At 23.2% G+C, this 16,823-nt stretch overlaps 6 protein-coding genes across 12 annotated transcripts in view; 2 read left to right on the top strand and 4 right to left on the bottom strand.

Annotated features, from left to right (window-relative positions):
- LOC102681883 (tau-tubulin kinase homolog Asator) overlaps positions 1-2,957 on the bottom strand; it is a 12,356-nt gene extending 9,399 nt beyond the window's left edge. The window contains exon 1 of the mRNA XM_006624765.2: positions 2,809-2,957. Coding sequence (XP_006624828.1) covers positions 2,809-2,816 — 8 coding nt within the window. The 5' untranslated portion in view covers positions 2,817-2,957. The remainder of the gene's footprint in view (positions 1-2,808) is intronic.
- Positions 2,958-6,647: 3,690 nt separating this feature from the next.
- LOC102681751 (phosphoglycerate kinase) lies at positions 6,648-8,844 on the top strand. Its single transcript, XM_006624764.2, has 5 exons — positions 6,648-6,921; positions 7,167-7,515; positions 7,590-7,928; positions 8,026-8,245; positions 8,328-8,844. Exons 1-5 carry the CDS (start codon positions 6,860-6,862, stop codon positions 8,603-8,605), a joined length of 1,248 nt encoding a protein of 415 aa, XP_006624827.2. The 5' UTR covers positions 6,648-6,859; the 3' UTR covers positions 8,606-8,844.
- A 763-nt stretch (positions 8,845-9,607) lies between these two features.
- On the bottom strand, positions 9,608-11,329 carry LOC102681536 (peroxisomal biogenesis factor 19). Of its 2 annotated transcripts, none has more exons than XM_006624762.2 (5): positions 11,146-11,329; positions 10,544-10,726; positions 10,301-10,464; positions 9,993-10,223; positions 9,608-9,893 (listed from the first exon to the last, which is right to left on the bottom strand). In XM_006624762.2, exons 1-5 carry the CDS (start codon positions 11,204-11,206, stop codon positions 9,666-9,668), a joined length of 867 nt encoding a protein of 288 aa, XP_006624825.1. In that variant the 5' UTR covers positions 11,207-11,329; the 3' UTR covers positions 9,608-9,665. The 2 variants fall into 2 exon arrangements, with proteins under 2 accessions (XP_006624825.1, XP_006624826.1); XM_006624763.2 differs by having other exon boundaries at positions 10,544-10,621; positions 11,146-11,315.
- A 610-nt stretch (positions 11,330-11,939) lies between these two features.
- Positions 11,940-13,808, bottom strand: LOC102681403 (hsp70-binding protein 1). Its single transcript, XM_006624761.1, has 5 exons — positions 13,530-13,808; positions 13,198-13,438; positions 12,692-13,094; positions 12,332-12,569; positions 11,940-12,245 (listed from the first exon to the last, which is right to left on the bottom strand). The coding sequence occupies exons 1-5, from the start codon at positions 13,571-13,573 to the stop codon at positions 12,035-12,037; spliced, it is 1,137 nt and encodes a 378-aa protein (XP_006624824.1). The 5' UTR covers positions 13,574-13,808; the 3' UTR covers positions 11,940-12,034.
- A 226-nt stretch (positions 13,809-14,034) lies between these two features.
- On the bottom strand, positions 14,035-15,454 carry LOC102681105 (DNA-directed RNA polymerase II subunit RPB9). Of its 2 annotated transcripts, none has more exons than XM_006624759.2 (4): positions 15,386-15,454; positions 14,655-14,802; positions 14,508-14,581; positions 14,035-14,342 (listed from the first exon to the last, which is right to left on the bottom strand). In XM_006624759.2, exons 2-4 carry the CDS (start codon positions 14,781-14,783, stop codon positions 14,153-14,155), a joined length of 393 nt encoding a protein of 130 aa, XP_006624822.1. In that variant the 5' UTR covers positions 14,784-14,802; positions 15,386-15,454; the 3' UTR covers positions 14,035-14,152. The 2 variants fall into 2 exon arrangements, with proteins under 2 accessions (XP_006624822.1, XP_006624823.1); XM_006624760.2 differs by having other exon boundaries at positions 15,434-15,452.
- Positions 15,455-15,944: 490 nt separating this feature from the next.
- Positions 15,945-16,823, top strand: part of LOC102680964 (broad-complex core protein isoforms 1/2/3/4/5-like) — a 5,331-nt gene continuing 4,452 nt past the window's right edge. The window contains exons 1-2 of one of the 5 annotated variants that reach the window (XM_031514697.1): positions 15,945-16,101; positions 16,214-16,570. Coding sequence is in view for 2 of the 5 variants with exons in the window: in XM_031514695.1 (XP_031370555.1) it covers positions 16,028-16,101 (74 nt within the window). In the remaining 3 variants the exon portion in view is untranslated. Of the gene's footprint in view, positions 16,571-16,823 lie in introns of all 5 variants that reach the window. The other 4 variants (XM_031514695.1, XM_031514696.1, XM_006624757.2 and 1 more) reach the window with 4 other exon arrangements.

Raw genomic sequence — 16,823 nt, 5'->3', positions numbered from 1 at the left:
TATATATATATATATATATGTATGTATAATATATATATGATAATATATTAAATCATATATATATATATATTAAATTATAATTGGCTATGATCATTTATTGTCTCTAATTTTATTAATAATTTCGATAATTTTTTATAGAAGTTTGATTATCAAAGTTTGTTTTTAATTCTTTAAAATTATACACAATATGCATAAAATAGAAAATAATTTAAAAAATATTCGTGTTCATAAAATATCAATGAAAAATTTAAACTTGTATATATTTTGTATTTTTAATAAATAAAAATAGATAATTAATTATTAAATAATTAAACTTTATATTTCATTATATTTGACATATTTATTTTTAATTTCTTTTATTTTTAATAAAAAACAGAAATATTATTAATATAAAAGATAGAATATTGAATAGATATTAAAAAAACATCGATGAAAAATATCTCTTTAAAATGAAAAGCGTATATGCTTTTCTTTTTTATTTAGACAAATCAAAAAAATCTTTAATCCTTATATAATATAATGTAAAATCAATATATGTTCGTACATTAAAAACATATCAATTACTATATTGTATTCCTCATACTTATAATACTATAATACTATTTTATTATTCTTTCGTAATAATAATATATATTTGAATACATAAATTTTTGAAATGGTTATAATGAAATTATTATATACAAGAAACAGATGTTAAGTAAGAAGATAAATATGTAAAACTATGAATATTAAAATTATATATACTTTATATATATAATTTTAAGTTAGGCAACACAAGTTAAGAAAATGAAATAATATAATATAGAAGCTACAAATCAATGTAATTTTCTGATAAATGATTGGCATATATATTTATATAAATTAGCATTTATAATTATATATATATACATTCTAATGTTGATATTGATTTTACGTGTAAAGATATCAAAGTATTTTTTAACATTAGGATAAGTATTTCTTATCTTAATATCCTACATTATATATGTATTTGCATACAAGATGATTCTTGCCGGTAGGTTCAAAAACAATATTTGTGGTGACAATCCTATTTTTGTATATAGAGATCTGTCATCAGTTGGATGACAAAGCTACGAAAGGGATATGAAACAACTGTATATGTGAACATAAGATTACTACCATAGAATTTACTTAGCGCTGTTTTTGAATCCACTGGCAAAAGAATTATGTTGCATATTGATTCTAACAATTAGAAGATTTATGTAAGTACATATAAGTATTTCCTTTAATAATATTTTTTCTTAAAGGAACAAATTTAAAAATTGTCTCCCTCTTTCCAAAAATAAACATATGTAGTGACCACTATGTTTAACTTCAAATAAATCAATTCTATTTTATATGTATATTTAAATATTATTAAGAGAATGAAGAAAAAATATTTTTTTGGAGATTAAACATAAAATAAACATAAAATAAGTTAAGTAATGATATTGATTGATGTAAATAATCCTATACATATAATTTAAAATTGGTCCAGATACCATACCTAACAGCGACATGGCCGAATCGCGTGCGTGTGAATTTATTGTTAGTCACGCAGAAGCCGTGCATTTCTCACATATTCGCGATTGAATGTCATGCTCAAGGTAAGAATTGTTCTTTTATTCGGGGCGATTTTAATTTTCTTTTTGAAAAGTCAACATTTCATGATTCACAGTAATTATGAATGAAAGTATTTTTTTACAAATTAATAAAATAAATTATATATAATATATATTGTATATTATACATACATATGTATAAATATATATATATATATGTGTATTTATATATATATATATATATATATATGTATTTATATATATATATATAATATCCTACACAAATATAGATCATCAATTATAAATATGTATTTCAACATATACAATAAACGTGTACGATTTCATTTTATAACTGCAAACGAAGAATAATTATTTTTATTTTGGAACCGTATTATTTATGAATAAAAAAATAAACTTTTTTCTGATCGATAAAATAATGTTTTCAATTTCAAATTGAACAGGATACGTGAGTGTTTGTTCAAGGAACATTTAGTTAATTTTTTGTTTCATATGTTTGACAAAAATCGAATAATCAAATTTCGAAATGCTTAAATTACTAACTCCATTCGCCAGGGGGCATAATTTAAGTTTAAACATCTATTTTTAAACGACCCCACTCTGTGTGTATATGAAACGTAAAGTAGCATCTTTCTCCTCGCCAAGGTACTTTTCTAAGTAGCTTTGCTGCTTATAAAATTTTTGTCAATGTCAATGTTAAGTATCTTTATTGTAATCATTCTTCTCTGTTTTTTTTTTCCACAAACAAAAATTTGAAACTTATATTATTATGTTTCATTACGGATACATAAATGCATACAAACATATGCATGTACTACACATATAATTTACTTTTTAGGCCTTTTATTAAAAAAAAAAAAAAACCTACACAGTATGTTTATATATATATGTACATAGGTTGTATCCATATAATAAAAAATAAAAACAAGTGGCAGGTTAGAAAAAGCAAAAACGATGGAGGCACAAGAACAAGGAGCATTCTTGGAAAAAGGCAAAAAGGAAAAAAGAAAAAAAAAAAAAAACCTACACAGTATGTTTATATATATATGTACATACGTTGTATACATATAATAAAAAATAAAAACAAGTGGCAGGTTAGAAAACGCAAAAACGATGTAGGCACAAGAACAAGTATCATTCTTGGAAAAAGACAAAAAGGAAAAAAGATCGAATAGGGAATTGAATCATTGGGGAAATCGTATATTATATCTCAAAAGAGATAATCACATACCACTTCATAGTTTCGAGTAAAGAGAAAACACGTCGCAAAAGATCGTGCCGAGTGGAAAGATGATTACACAAACACGACGACGTCAGGTAGAACGATTACGATGACAAAGCGATGATATGTTTGTGAGCGGTGGCAACAATAACAGTAGCAAGAGCAGTGGTGGTAGATCGATGCGTTGATCGATGCACTAGAAACGAACGATTGATTGATTCGATGTAATTGATACAGACGATACGAAAAATTTCTGATTAATGATTTCACGATACTCCTTGTCTAGAGCACAATCAGAGCAAAAATTTGCCACCGCGATCTAGATAAGCACCATCAGTTCATTTACGAACCGGTGGTCTAAGTTCTGTGACGAGCAAGCTAGAGCCAGAAAGCGATAGTCGTCGCGTTCTACTGGCATTGGACACATACTGACATGACCAGTATGATGTTCCTTTACTTCCATCGCCTCCTTCTCTCCTCCGATTTTCCCTACCTTCCATCCCGTTCACCTCGGTCCCCGTATCCCCGTATACCCTAATCATATTCTTTGTGCCTTGACTAGCCACGCGCTTTGAACCGACCGATTACGGGTGACTCTTATGTACAGTATGTGTACACTTATGCACTTCGTGTATATATATGTGTGTGTATATACATGTATGTGTATATATATATATATTTTATCATTACTAAATCTTTTATTTTTTATCACATACATATCATCTATCATTCAATCTATCATTCATTTTTGGTCATTTACTCAATTTCATATTCACAATCACTTTTATTTTTTATATTATAAATAATTTAATTTTGATATTCGACTTTTTATAAATCATATAATTTCGGTATTTAGTATTCGATAAATCGATCATTAGTAATAATAGTTGAATATAATAATGATAAATATTATTTTCATGAATATTTTATTCGAATTTCGATAAATTAGAAATTACACGCATTATATTATTAAAAACAAAGATTATTGGCAATATATAATTACAATAATATAATACAAATATTTTCGAAATAAATGTATAATATCAATATATATGACAATAATATCTATTATTTTCTTCTGTCTTTTAACGAATGAATAATTATAGTCGACATTTTTTTTTTAAAAAATATATACGGCTATTTCGCATATTTCGCCTTCATATTTAGAAACGTTGTGTTATTTCGGTACAGCATTGGTTAAAGCATGCTCGCTCAGAATTCGTGTGATTCTTATATTCAACGAATGTCACCATTTTTCTAGACAATTAATTCGAAATTCATTGTTTTTCGTTTGGAGGAAGTTTTATTGATTTCGTTGAAATATGATTCATTATGAAATCCTATAACAAGTAAAGTATATGCGTATCAATAAAAAATTAATTTCTATTTCTTCTTCGTTTAATTATGCTACATTATCTTTGAAATTAGATAAATAAACTGGCAAGAACTGCATTATGCCAAAATCGAGAATAGCAACAGTCATACAGAATATCGAAATATCAGACGTTGATTAAATTCTACTTATGGAATATAAAATATATATTTATCAATATATCCATCCAATATATATAAAGATGTATGCTATATAAATATTTATGTAAAAATAATAAAATATATATATATAAATTTTTATCAATATATAATCAATGATCCAATTATTGAATCAATCAATGATTTTTTGTTATTTATATTTTTAATTTTTTAAATATTTTATATTAATGTGAATTTTATTTTTTCATTTTATATATCACTTTTTTATAATTATTAATAATTTATATTATATGTTTAATACTATATAAATACATATAGAAAAGTATTTGGACACTATTTTATAGAGAAATCATCTAATCTGAAAATTTTATTTTAAAATAATAGTTTATGTGTATAATATATTATATAGAATAATTTTTTTGCCAACAGGAAATCTGTTTGAAGGAATGAAATTAATTTCTAAAGATTTCAATATTTTTTCAATTTTTGATACAATTTCATTTTTTGAAATAAGCACTATGAATATTTTTTAATTTAAAATTTTATTCTGTTTTATAAAATTATATTTAAAAAACATAAAAAAAAACATACTGAGATGTTGAATATTAATTTTATCTTTTTAAAATAATATTTGATCAAAAAAAATTGTTTCATATAAGTTATTATATTTTACATATTTATAAAATATTATTAAAAATAAAAAAATTTATTTGAAAAAAAAATTATTTAAAAAATAAAAATTTTTTTTATTTTTAATTTTTAATGAAAGAGATTTTAATAAAAGAAATATCGACAAAAAATTGTTCAATATATAAGCTATTATGCTCCACATGCACACAAACTTTCATGTAAATAACAATTTTCAAATTAAATGAATTTCTCTGTTAATTTAATATTCAATAACCAATTTTCATAAATCAATATATTTAAACATTTTTAATATTGTAAAATTTAATAAATAAATAAAGTATATTGAATACATCACTCTCTTCGTTTTATATATATATTTATATATTATATATAAAGTGAGAATCCGTTAACTGGAGATTCTTAAGTAATTTTAATATTTTTTTCGCAAAAACTTTCATTACAGTTTTAGTGAGTTATTAACAAAAAAATAATAGCTAATCATAGACGCATAGCTTAGTTGAACCGCGACGATAATTTTGATTGTGTCAACCGAACAAGTCCAAGCAATAAAATATCAAAGGAAATTTATTGAATGTAACAAATATTTTTTTATTGATAAAAAATTTATCAAATTATATCATCAACAATAAATAAATTATATAATATTTAACATATTTTTTTCGATATATGTTATTTGGATTTGTTTATCGATCAATAGAACATATATAATCTAGCCAACACTATGTCGCGGCTAGATTACATGTTCCGTAATTGGCCCATGTTTTTTGTTAATAATTAGTTAACAAAGACGAAATTTTGTAACGAAAACAATGTTACTCAAAATTATTAGAAATCTCCAATTAACGAATGTTCTCATATTTTTGTGACACCCTGTATATCTATCATATACTATTTTTTTAAAAATTTATTGAATTTTATTTCAATTATATTTTATGATAAATAAAAATAATAAAAAAATATTGTCGAATTTTAAAAGTTAGTCGATATGATATTTATCTATCTATAATTCTATCTAATCTAATTTAATAATTAATAATTCTATCTATCTAATTTATATTTCTTTAATCTTAAGATAACTAACTAATTCACTAATAATCAAGGATTATTTATAATTCATGCTATATATTCTTAAAAATGTTTCTTTATTAAAATTTATAAAAATTTTATGTTAATAGAAATTAATTAAAACACACAATTTAAAAAAAAATTTTTAAATAATCAATTATTCTCTATTAACTCTGAATCAGTTTGAGAATTCAAAAAAATTATTTATAAAATAATAATTTTCAAATTATTATCAAATTAAAAAATTTTTAAATATTTTATAAAAGATTTTATAAAAATTATTAAATATCTTAAGTTACAATAAGTTTATATGTAATTATCCAAATTTGAATTTTTATATAATTTGATTTTTTTTTATATAATTTGATGTATTTTGTTTTTTATATATTTTTTTTTATTCAAATGAATATTTTTATATTTATTTTTTTACAATTTTGCTAATTTTTAAAATTTCAATAATATTAATTTCTAAAATTTTTCAGTTTTCAGAATCGTTATGAAATATATATATTATAAACAACAAATGAATAACAAATTAAACGCTAATAATTCAAACTTTTGTCGTTATATGATGAAACTAGCATCATACAATTCATACAATCATTACGTATAAAATAAGTTCATAGCCATTTCAATGCGTATAGTTCAAAAGTTTTTAAGAGGTCGCTGTATACTTCGACCTTGCTTTGACTTTGTTGAAACGAAGTGTATCGATAGAAAATATTCCAAAGTGATCGAAAGTTTTACTAATAGAAACGTTGAACAAACTACATTAACGTTGAGGAACATTAATAATACGTTTCTTGTCTTAAGTACTATTATACCAAATTTAACGTATTCAACATCAAAAGGCATGGCACTGAATAAACTCAGCATTGATAAAGTTGACCTTACAAATAAACGAGTGCTTATACGGTAAATATTTTTTTGCATTTATAATTCAGCTAGAATATCATTATTGTATGAAATATATATTCTCACGTTTCGTATGTTTTAATTTCATATATAATGTGATATATATTAATATAAAATAATTGATATTCCGTAATCATAGGTTAAAAAAAATAATTTAATGTCTTTTACTTATTATTCATAATCAAATTGTAAGTTTAATAATAATTCAAGCATAAAATTAATCATTAAGTTTAATGCTATTATAGGGTAGATTTCAATGTACCTTTAAAAGATGGTAAAATCACCAATAATCAAAGAATTGTTGCTGCTTTGGATACAATCAAATATGCTCTTTCAAAAAAAGCTAAGTCTGTTATTTTAATGTCACATTTGGGACGTCCAGATGGTAAAAAAGATATGAAATATACTATAAAACCTGTAGCTGATGAATTAAAATCTCTTCTTGGAAAGGAAGTTCTATTCTTAAATGATTGTGTTGGATCAGAGGTTGAAAATGCATGTGCTAATCCAGAACCAGGAACCATTATCTTACTTGAAAATTTGAGGTTTCATATAGAAGAAGAAGGTAAAGGAGTGGGAGAAGATGGAAAGAAAGTAAGTAAATTATATATGATGATATCATTATCTATATAATAAATTTGATAAAGCAATTTATTTTATTTTATTAGATAAAAGCAGATAAAACAAAAGTAGACGAATTTAGGAAATCATTGAGAAAATTAGGAGATGTTTATGTTAATGATGCCTTTGGTACAGCTCATCGTGCTCACAGTTCTATGCTTGGTGAAGGATATGAAATAAGAGCTAGTGGTTTTCTTTTAAAGAAAGAATTAGAATATTTTGCCAAAGCATTGGAGAATCCTGAGAGACCATTTTTAGCAATATTAGGAGGTGCTAAAGTTGCAGATAAAATACAGTTGATTGATAATTTACTAGATAAAGTTAATGAAATGATAATAGGTGGTGGAATGGCTTATACCTTTTTAAAAATATCGAAAAATATGAAGGCAAGTGCATGTAAATATATAAAATTATTATTTCATTTAGGGTAAGTAATTTAAATTACTTTTATTAAATTACTTAAATTATTTATTTTTAATCTAGATTGGTAATTCATTATTTGATGAGGAAGGAGCAAAAATCATTAATAATTTATTATCAAAAGCTGAGAAAAATAAAGTCCAAATACATTTACCAGTTGATTTTGTTACGGCAGATAAATTTGCAGAAAATGCAGCTGTTGGTGCAGCAGATATAGAAAATGGTATAGCTGATGGTTGGATGGGACTTGATGTTGGACCAAAATCAAGAGAATTATTTAGTCGTAAGTTTTAATTTATCTTATATCAATTTATAGTATATCAATATTGCAAAAATATTTATCAATTTTATTGAATTCAATTCAGAACCTATTAAAAGAGCAAAAACAATTGTATGGAATGGTCCAGCTGGTGTTTTTGAATTTGAAAATTTTAATAAAGGCACTAAAAGTCTAATGGATAATATTGTTGAAGCGACATCAAAAGGTGCTATTTCTATAATTGGTGGTGGTGATACAGCTACTTGTGTTGCTAAATGGAAAACAGAAGATAAAGTAAGCCATGTTAGTACTGGTGGTGGTGCAAGTTTGGAATTACTTGAAGGAAAAGTTTTACCAGGAGTTGCTGCTTTATCTTCGTTGTAATTTCTAGTTTATTCGATATCATCTACATCTATAGATTTTGATTAGATCTCAAAAATGTTAATTTCATTTAATTATTAAATTAGCAATAATATAATAATAATAAAACAAAAATGTTTATTGTTAATCTTGGTAATCTATATTATATTGATGTAATTTATATTTAAAAATATCTATATTCATCTCATATTTATATATGAGATACATCGATATTCGTAAATAAAACAAAAATTTAAAATATATTTATGATTATAAAAAAAAAAGATTATACTAAATACAGTATTTTAATACTATTAACCATTTCATATGTTGTTATTTTCTCATGTAATTATTTTTTCTTTTTTTCTTTCTTGAATAATGTATATTTAATGTTTCATTTAAAATTATAATCGTTATTATTAAAAAATTCGATTGCGGAAAAAAATAACACACGAATAATTGTACAAAATACATATTGCACTTAAATTATAAGAAAAGAACATATTTAAATAAGATAACAATAAAATATTTAAACATTTAAAATAGAAGTAAGATTTTACAATTACTATAAATAATTGTACATGTAAATTAAAGCGCTACTAATATGACCAAATTTTACTTTTCTCCAATGCAATAATAATTTAAATTATTTCTAGTATACAAAAATGTATCTAATTTTATGATAATACATATATAGTTCGTTTAGAGATAATATAATTACAAATGTAGTATTAATTGATAACATATATTAATATTTTTATATCACTAGCATTCAATAATTGTTATATTTTTTATATCTTTCAATGAACTATACATATATACCTAACATATAAAATTTATAAATGAGGAACATTTTATACAATCATGATCCCTTGAACATACTATTATTAAGAATAATAAATCATATTAAATATTTTCCCATATATCATTTGTATATATATATATATATATATACACATACATATATATATACATATAAACACCCATGGAGTGTATATCTTAATTTGTTATCTCAATTTTTTTTTAAATAATAATGTCTTCTATTATAGAGCCATAAAAATTGCGAATAATTATTAAAATTAATTTACATTAAACAACAGTTTTGTGATGATTCCATGCTACGTAATAATGCTGGAATCACAGAATCACCTTCAGTATCAATTTGAAAAGGTGCTGTTTGTTCACCTATCAATTCTTCAGGTAACTGACCACAAGCTTGTACTTCTTGCATAAGTGATATTATTGTTTCAAAACGTTTCCTTTTTATTTCTTCCGTATCATCATCTTTTTCTTTATCAAGTTCAATACATACCTAAAATGAAAGATTAATTTTATCCGCTTTTAAAGTAATAGTATAATGTTTATGGAAATGATATATTTTTATAGCTATTTTAATTATATATATAATAACCTGTTGCATTAATTTAAGTTGTTTTGTAAACCGTTGTAGATCATTGGATGATACTGTTGTTTTTTTCTCTTCTAACCATTCAGAATATTTTTCTATCAATTCTTTCAATGATGGATATAAAATTTCTTTAGATAATAAATGCTGTAACATTCCTTGCATAAATGGTAAAATAGCACCAGGACCATCTTCTAAAGATGCTTGTCCAAATAAATCTGATAAATCAGCTTCACTCTACAATATTTTTATGAATGAATTTAAAGATTCAAAGGATTAAAAAAAAAAATCATATAATTTCTGAAAATAATTACCTGTAAATTTTCGGATGTTGCAGATAAATCATTTAATGCTCGTGCAATGGCAGATTTGAAATCTGTACTCACAGTATCTTTGTCAAAACTATCTTCATCATTTATTACACTAGCAACTGTTTGTGCCATTTTTTGGAAAGAAGCTCCTAATTCATTATCTGATCCTAATGAAAAAACTTTTAATTATATCATTCTTACATAATTATATCATTTTTATATCTTTTTTTAAATTATAAAATTTACCATTTTGAATAAAATTTTGTAGATTTTCCTCAAATTGTTCTGCTGCTTGTTTAATAAAATCTGTAGTCCAAGCATCCTCTGAAATATCAGATATATTCTTATCTGGCATAGATTCAAGAATATTTACTTTACATATATCTTCTTTTTCTGATTTTTGTTCTTTATTGAAATCTTTTAAAGCACCTAATAAATAACAATAATTTTTATTAAACTTAAATTTAAAATAAAATATTTGTTATCTTAAATGTTTTCTTTTTTCTCTTTAAATTTAGAAATGTTATAAATTATATAATAAAAAATTAATCATTTTTATAAAAAAAACACTAGTACAGAAAAAAATAGTATATTTATACAGTCTTTATAAAAATTTACTAAAACTTTACTATTTTTTTCATCCTCCTCCTTTGTTTCATTTTATTTTGACTATATCACATTTTTCATATTTTTATATAAAATTTTTAAATAAAATTAAATATAAATATCTATTTAAGAAACATATCAAAGAAAAACAAAGATGAAATCGTTAAACATTTACATAATATAAGGTTAGGATTTTTAGTTATATTCATTTAATGACAAATTATACAATTATATTTACTCACTGTCTAATAAATCGTTTAATTCTTGATCTTCTGTTTGCTGTATAGATTTTTCATTAGCCATAGCTATCCTTTCTTAATTTTGACGTTTAATAAACTTTAAACTTTTATATGAAAATTCATCCAACAAAACGTTATAGCTTCATCATCATTTACATCATTCATATATAAATCATATACAATTTGACCGGGTAAAATTGAAAATTTTAAATTAAGCATTAAGAAATAAAAGATAGAGGGATATTTTAACTGTTATTCATCTAATATATAATGTGAAATTTCTATCATCACATCTAATTATATTAATACGAAGAAAACATTTTAATCGAAAATATTTAAATAAATATTTATATAAAATGTAAATATCGGTTAACTTATGCATAACAATTTTTTTATGATTTTATTATATAAACATAAAAATTGATATATAAAAATATCGATTTAGATTTGCCTATTTATTTAAGCAATTAGATGAAATGAAAAGAGAATAAAATAACTCTATCTCTATCACGTCAACTCTGCCTTCATCTAACTTATTGCTTATTCATCAAACTTAAATTAAAATAAGTTAATAAAAAAGTTTTTATCGATATTTTTATATATTATTTTTTATGTTTGTTTTGGACATCAAAATCGATATGCAAAAGATATTTTACATTCTATATGATAATTTTGTTTTCAAAATATAATTTATACTTTTTTCTCAAAAGTTTTTTTATAAAAATAATATATAAGAAAATACATAAAATATTGATTCCTACATTTATAGAAATGATTAATAAATCAAACATGTGTAATGTAATATAAATAAAATACATTTTTTTTATTTATTAATGATATTTGATGATATACAAATTTAATACACATAAAAGGGATCCAATATTATTATAAATTATCTTTCTTGATTTGTATCCTGATCAGAGAAAACTTTATTCAATAATCGATAACATACATCTATCTGATCAGGATTTTCCTCTTGTTTTAAATCTTTTATGTAACGTTCTATAGTAGATTGTAAGCAAAGTTCAGGTCGTCGACATTCTTTTAAAGCAGGGAAAAAATTATCATTGGTCAAACCATCAAGAATATTTAGCAATTGATCTCTGAAATATATTAAATTTGATTCAATATATACTTTCAACATATTCAATATCAATTATATTAGAAAAATAAATTTATAAAATAATACCTAATTTCTGGAAGTAGATCACCAATGGCCAGCAAACCTGTTGCTTGTTCAATTAGACCCATATTCACTAATGTTAACTTTAAATCATTTACATTTTCCTTACTACATAAAGAAGATAAGAGAAATGCAGATTTAATTTGTAATTTTTTTATTGAACTCTGCATAGCTCTTAAGAGAATTGAATATCCATCATTTATATCCATGTATTTTAAAGACATTGGATGTTCTCGAACTATGCCTATATTTAATATATATAATTAATATTAAATTAATATAAATAAATATATAATTAATATATATTTATATATATTATTATTATATATATTATATATATTATTATTATAAAAATTTTTTACTTACATGATACTGCATACAAAGCTTTAATTCTAACAGTTTCTGCAGGATCTGTATCTATCATATTCAATAATATAGGAAACAAGCCAGTTTCTAAAAATCTTTCTTGACAAAAGGGGTTATTTTGAGCTAATTCAGCAATTACATCTGCTGCTCTCCATCTAATACTGCTATGTGGAGAGTTTAAGCATGGACCAAATATCGAAAAACCACCTATTTTATAAAAATCATTGGCAATGTCTATATTATCTACAAAATCTGCAATTTTTTCTAAAGCAGATTCATGTTGTGATGTATCATCATCTGGACGAAGATCAATTACATTTGACAAAACTTTAATGGATTTTTGTAATTCCTCAATTATATTACATGACAATGAGGAAAGAGTTTGTTTCAAAAATTCTTGTCTCTATAAGCAAGATTTTTAATATATCTTTAATGAATTTCTTATAGAAATTATATAGATAATTAAAGTATAGTAAAGTTAAAGTAAATATATTTATGCTACCTACTTCTTCATCCATAGATTGAAATGGAGTATCGCTGGTTACATTCTGAGAATTTGTTGCTTCCATAGCAAATCTGAGCAATCCTTGTAAATTTGTTGGTTGTCTGGGTTGGTTTGGTAATGGTTCAAGTACTTGTGGTTCGGTGTTATTCATACTTGATGGTCCTTCAATAGATAATGGTCTTGCTCTGCTGTTTACGCGTGGTTGTCCTTCTGTTTTTTCTCGATTGTTCGAAGATTGAGAACTAAAATAATTTTAAAATAAATTAGATAACCTGTAGTAGCTTTCAAATATTAATAAAAAACAAATATGAAAATAATAGAAATAATTTTTACTTCTCCATTTTTTCTATAACTTTAGTCGTATGAGCTGCACCCATTAATTAATCTGTCTCACATAAATATTATATCAATAAAATAAGAAAGAGAGCATTATAGAAATTTGATTGATGTTGCTACTATTTTTCGTTATTACTTTCGTAAATTCTAGAAACAAGAAAAATGTTCGAAGCTTTCCTATTAAAAAACAATCTCGAGACTAGAGAAAAATTGGTTAGAGGCGCAAATAACTTTGTTATACGCGTGCGCATAAGTACATATAAATTTCTTAATTAAAAAAACTTAATTTTTGATGGATTAATCATCTCAGAAAAATCAATTAGCTAATTTATTACGATCTTATAATTTATGATACGTATAAATTAATATATATTATAATACATATAAATAAATTATTATTAAGGAAATTTATATATAAATTTAATTTTTTTATATATAATTTTATTGCAATATATATTTATTATATGCGAAATAAATTATTATATTACAAATTATATATTATAATACAAAAATGTATTTTATTAAAATTTTTTTTTATATAATAATTTATAGTAATATACATCCTTAGTTTTTATATTTTAAATATATAAATTTAATATGTACAGAGAATTTCTGAAATTTCATTCTGTCCATCTATGACAACAATGCTGATTAGTACACACATAATATAACCTCATCTCTTCTTCTGCTCGTCTAGTTTGTGCTTGAAAAAATACTGCTTCTCTATGGTTACACTTTGGACAAGGATGATCTTCTGTTCTTGGTAAAGTAGGATCTGATATAACATCTGCGACAATGTGTGTCAATTCACTAGAATTATAAAAAAAATTATAATAAAATACAATAACACATTTTTGTTGTAAAAATTATAAGTTTATTTTTAAAAATAAAGAAAAAATTTCGTTTCTGATGAAAATTTAAAAATTATATATATGAATATATTTACAAGTTATGCATATTATCACTTTTACTTACTCTATTTCGTGCATAATCTTATTCACATAAATACAATTGCTATCAGCGAGTTGTTTAAAATCACAATTTCTACACTACGAAGTTAAGAATAAAAAATTTTAAATAATTTGATTCAAAGATAAAATTTATTTTGCATAAAATACTTACTGCATACATTAAAACTTTATTTTCTTTATCTTCTTTTGGATATAACATATTATTACATTCTTGACAAAATCTAATACCAACAAAACCTGGTCCATCATCATGTGTATCATAACCAGTTATTTTGGACATATTTCGTGCGCTTTTGTTTCTATTTTATAATAAAATTCATATAAATAAATAAAGAAAACAATGGAATTACTGTTTACCAAATATCCAACGAAGTAAAGAGTTAGTTAAACTTCAATCATAGTATACCAAGATTTAAGATTTTCATACAATAAATAAATGTGTCAATGAATGTATCAAATCAATTTTAATGGTAATATTGTATTTAATTTACGTTATTAAAATTCATATCAATATAGAATTAAATAAAAATAAAATAAATTCATATGAATGAAGAATCATTATTATAAACTTATGTTAATGAAAAATCACTAAATAAAAATAAAATAATTAATAAATAAAGTAATATATATTTTTTAAAATATTTTTTTAAACCAATAAAAATTCACATGCAATTAATTAAATGATAATTTATTTTCATTGGATATGATATAATCAATAATTTTAATTTTAAATGTTTTATATACATGAAAATAATTTGATAAAAAATTACTATTATTATGATCTATATGATAAAAAAGGAAAAAAATGAAAAATTTAAAAATACAGATACATTTAATTAAAATATTATATTGGATTATAAAATTTTTTATAAAATAAATTACTAATCATTTTCTAAATATGTTTTAATATTTTAGTATTATATCGCATACTTGAATCAATGAAAACGTTGATAACCTTAATTTCTCTAAAGTTTATGGAGCGTTTTCATATAATGGCGCGAATGTACATATATAGAAATCCGATAGAAGAAATAGTGACAATTCTAATTAATAGAAACGAGAAAATTATATGTTTTGTTAAATCTTAATGTTGAAAAAAATAAAAAATTTAAAAAAAAAAAATTTTTATAAAGTCATCATTTTCAATCGTTTAAACCAATCAATATGTATAATTATTATTTTCAGTGAAAAAAAAGATTAAGATTTTAAATAAAATAAAAAATAATATTGATATAAAGTATAATAAAAATATTTTATAAAAATTAATTTTTTAATAAAGAATAATTTTAAAAATTATAAAATTTTTTTAATAAAAACTGTGAAATTTATATAATATAGCTATATAAATAGATAACTATGCATAAATATATATAGACTGGTTGTAGACAAAGGTTCGGGGAGTTTAACGTTCGTAAGAGTTTTCAGGAAAGGCAAGAGGTGCGCTAGTGTTCCACTAAGCTACCCCCAACCTTACTACCCCCACCCTTTCGTTCGAGCTCCCCTAGCTAGTGCAAATCTCGGCGGATGAATGTTTTCTTAAGGGATTCTTCCCGAAAGCGACGCGAAAATCTGAGAGGAGTCGACCAAGCTGAAAATTCGTGAGTGAAATCATTTACTGTAAAATTTATACTATATTTCGTTGTTTGGATTCCCAAAGTTCATAGGATTTGATTTCGGAAATTAAAAAGAAAGACCAAACTTGTGTTCAAGGCGTTCCTGGGGGGTGATGGCACTCACGCCGACAGCGTCTCCCACAAAGATTTCACCATTTTTCTATTGACAAAAAAATCTTATACATCTCCACGTACATTCGATATTTTTTGGTTAACCTGTCGGCTAGTACGCTTTGAGCACGTGATTACGATAAACGCCGCATAACTAAAGTTTGTATTTGAACATTTTTTCCGAGGAATTCATTTATGTGCTTCCAACGACAGATTTGTTTTGTTGCACATTCGTTCTCGGCTAGTGCCATGGATTTTCTTTAAAGGCTTCTCGATGTTGATTTTCTCCTTTATAATTGCACTAAGCTACAATAAAATTACCAATTTGAATATTGGATCGCAGGTATATCTTTTATATTTTTCAATTATATATTACGCATTTATACATAATTATTTATAATAGTAGATAAATTTGTATAGTTGATACTAAAATTTCTTTAGTAATACAGCCATATTGTATATTATTCTAAACAAATTTTGTTAAATAAATATAATTTTTGTATTTATTTTTTATCTTTATATATTTTATATTTATGTAAACATATTTTCATTATCTTATATGGAATCTATATTAATATTTATTTTAAAGTGTTTTA

Source organism: Apis dorsata, unplaced genomic scaffold, assembly GCF_000469605.1.
Source record: "Apis dorsata unplaced genomic scaffold, Apis dorsata 1.3 scaffold_1121, whole genome shotgun sequence".
Classification (NCBI taxonomy): Eukaryota; Metazoa; Arthropoda; class Insecta; order Hymenoptera; family Apidae; genus Apis; species Apis dorsata.
Note: the sequence above shows the minus strand (reverse complement) of the source record. Positions and strands in the feature narration are given on the sequence as shown.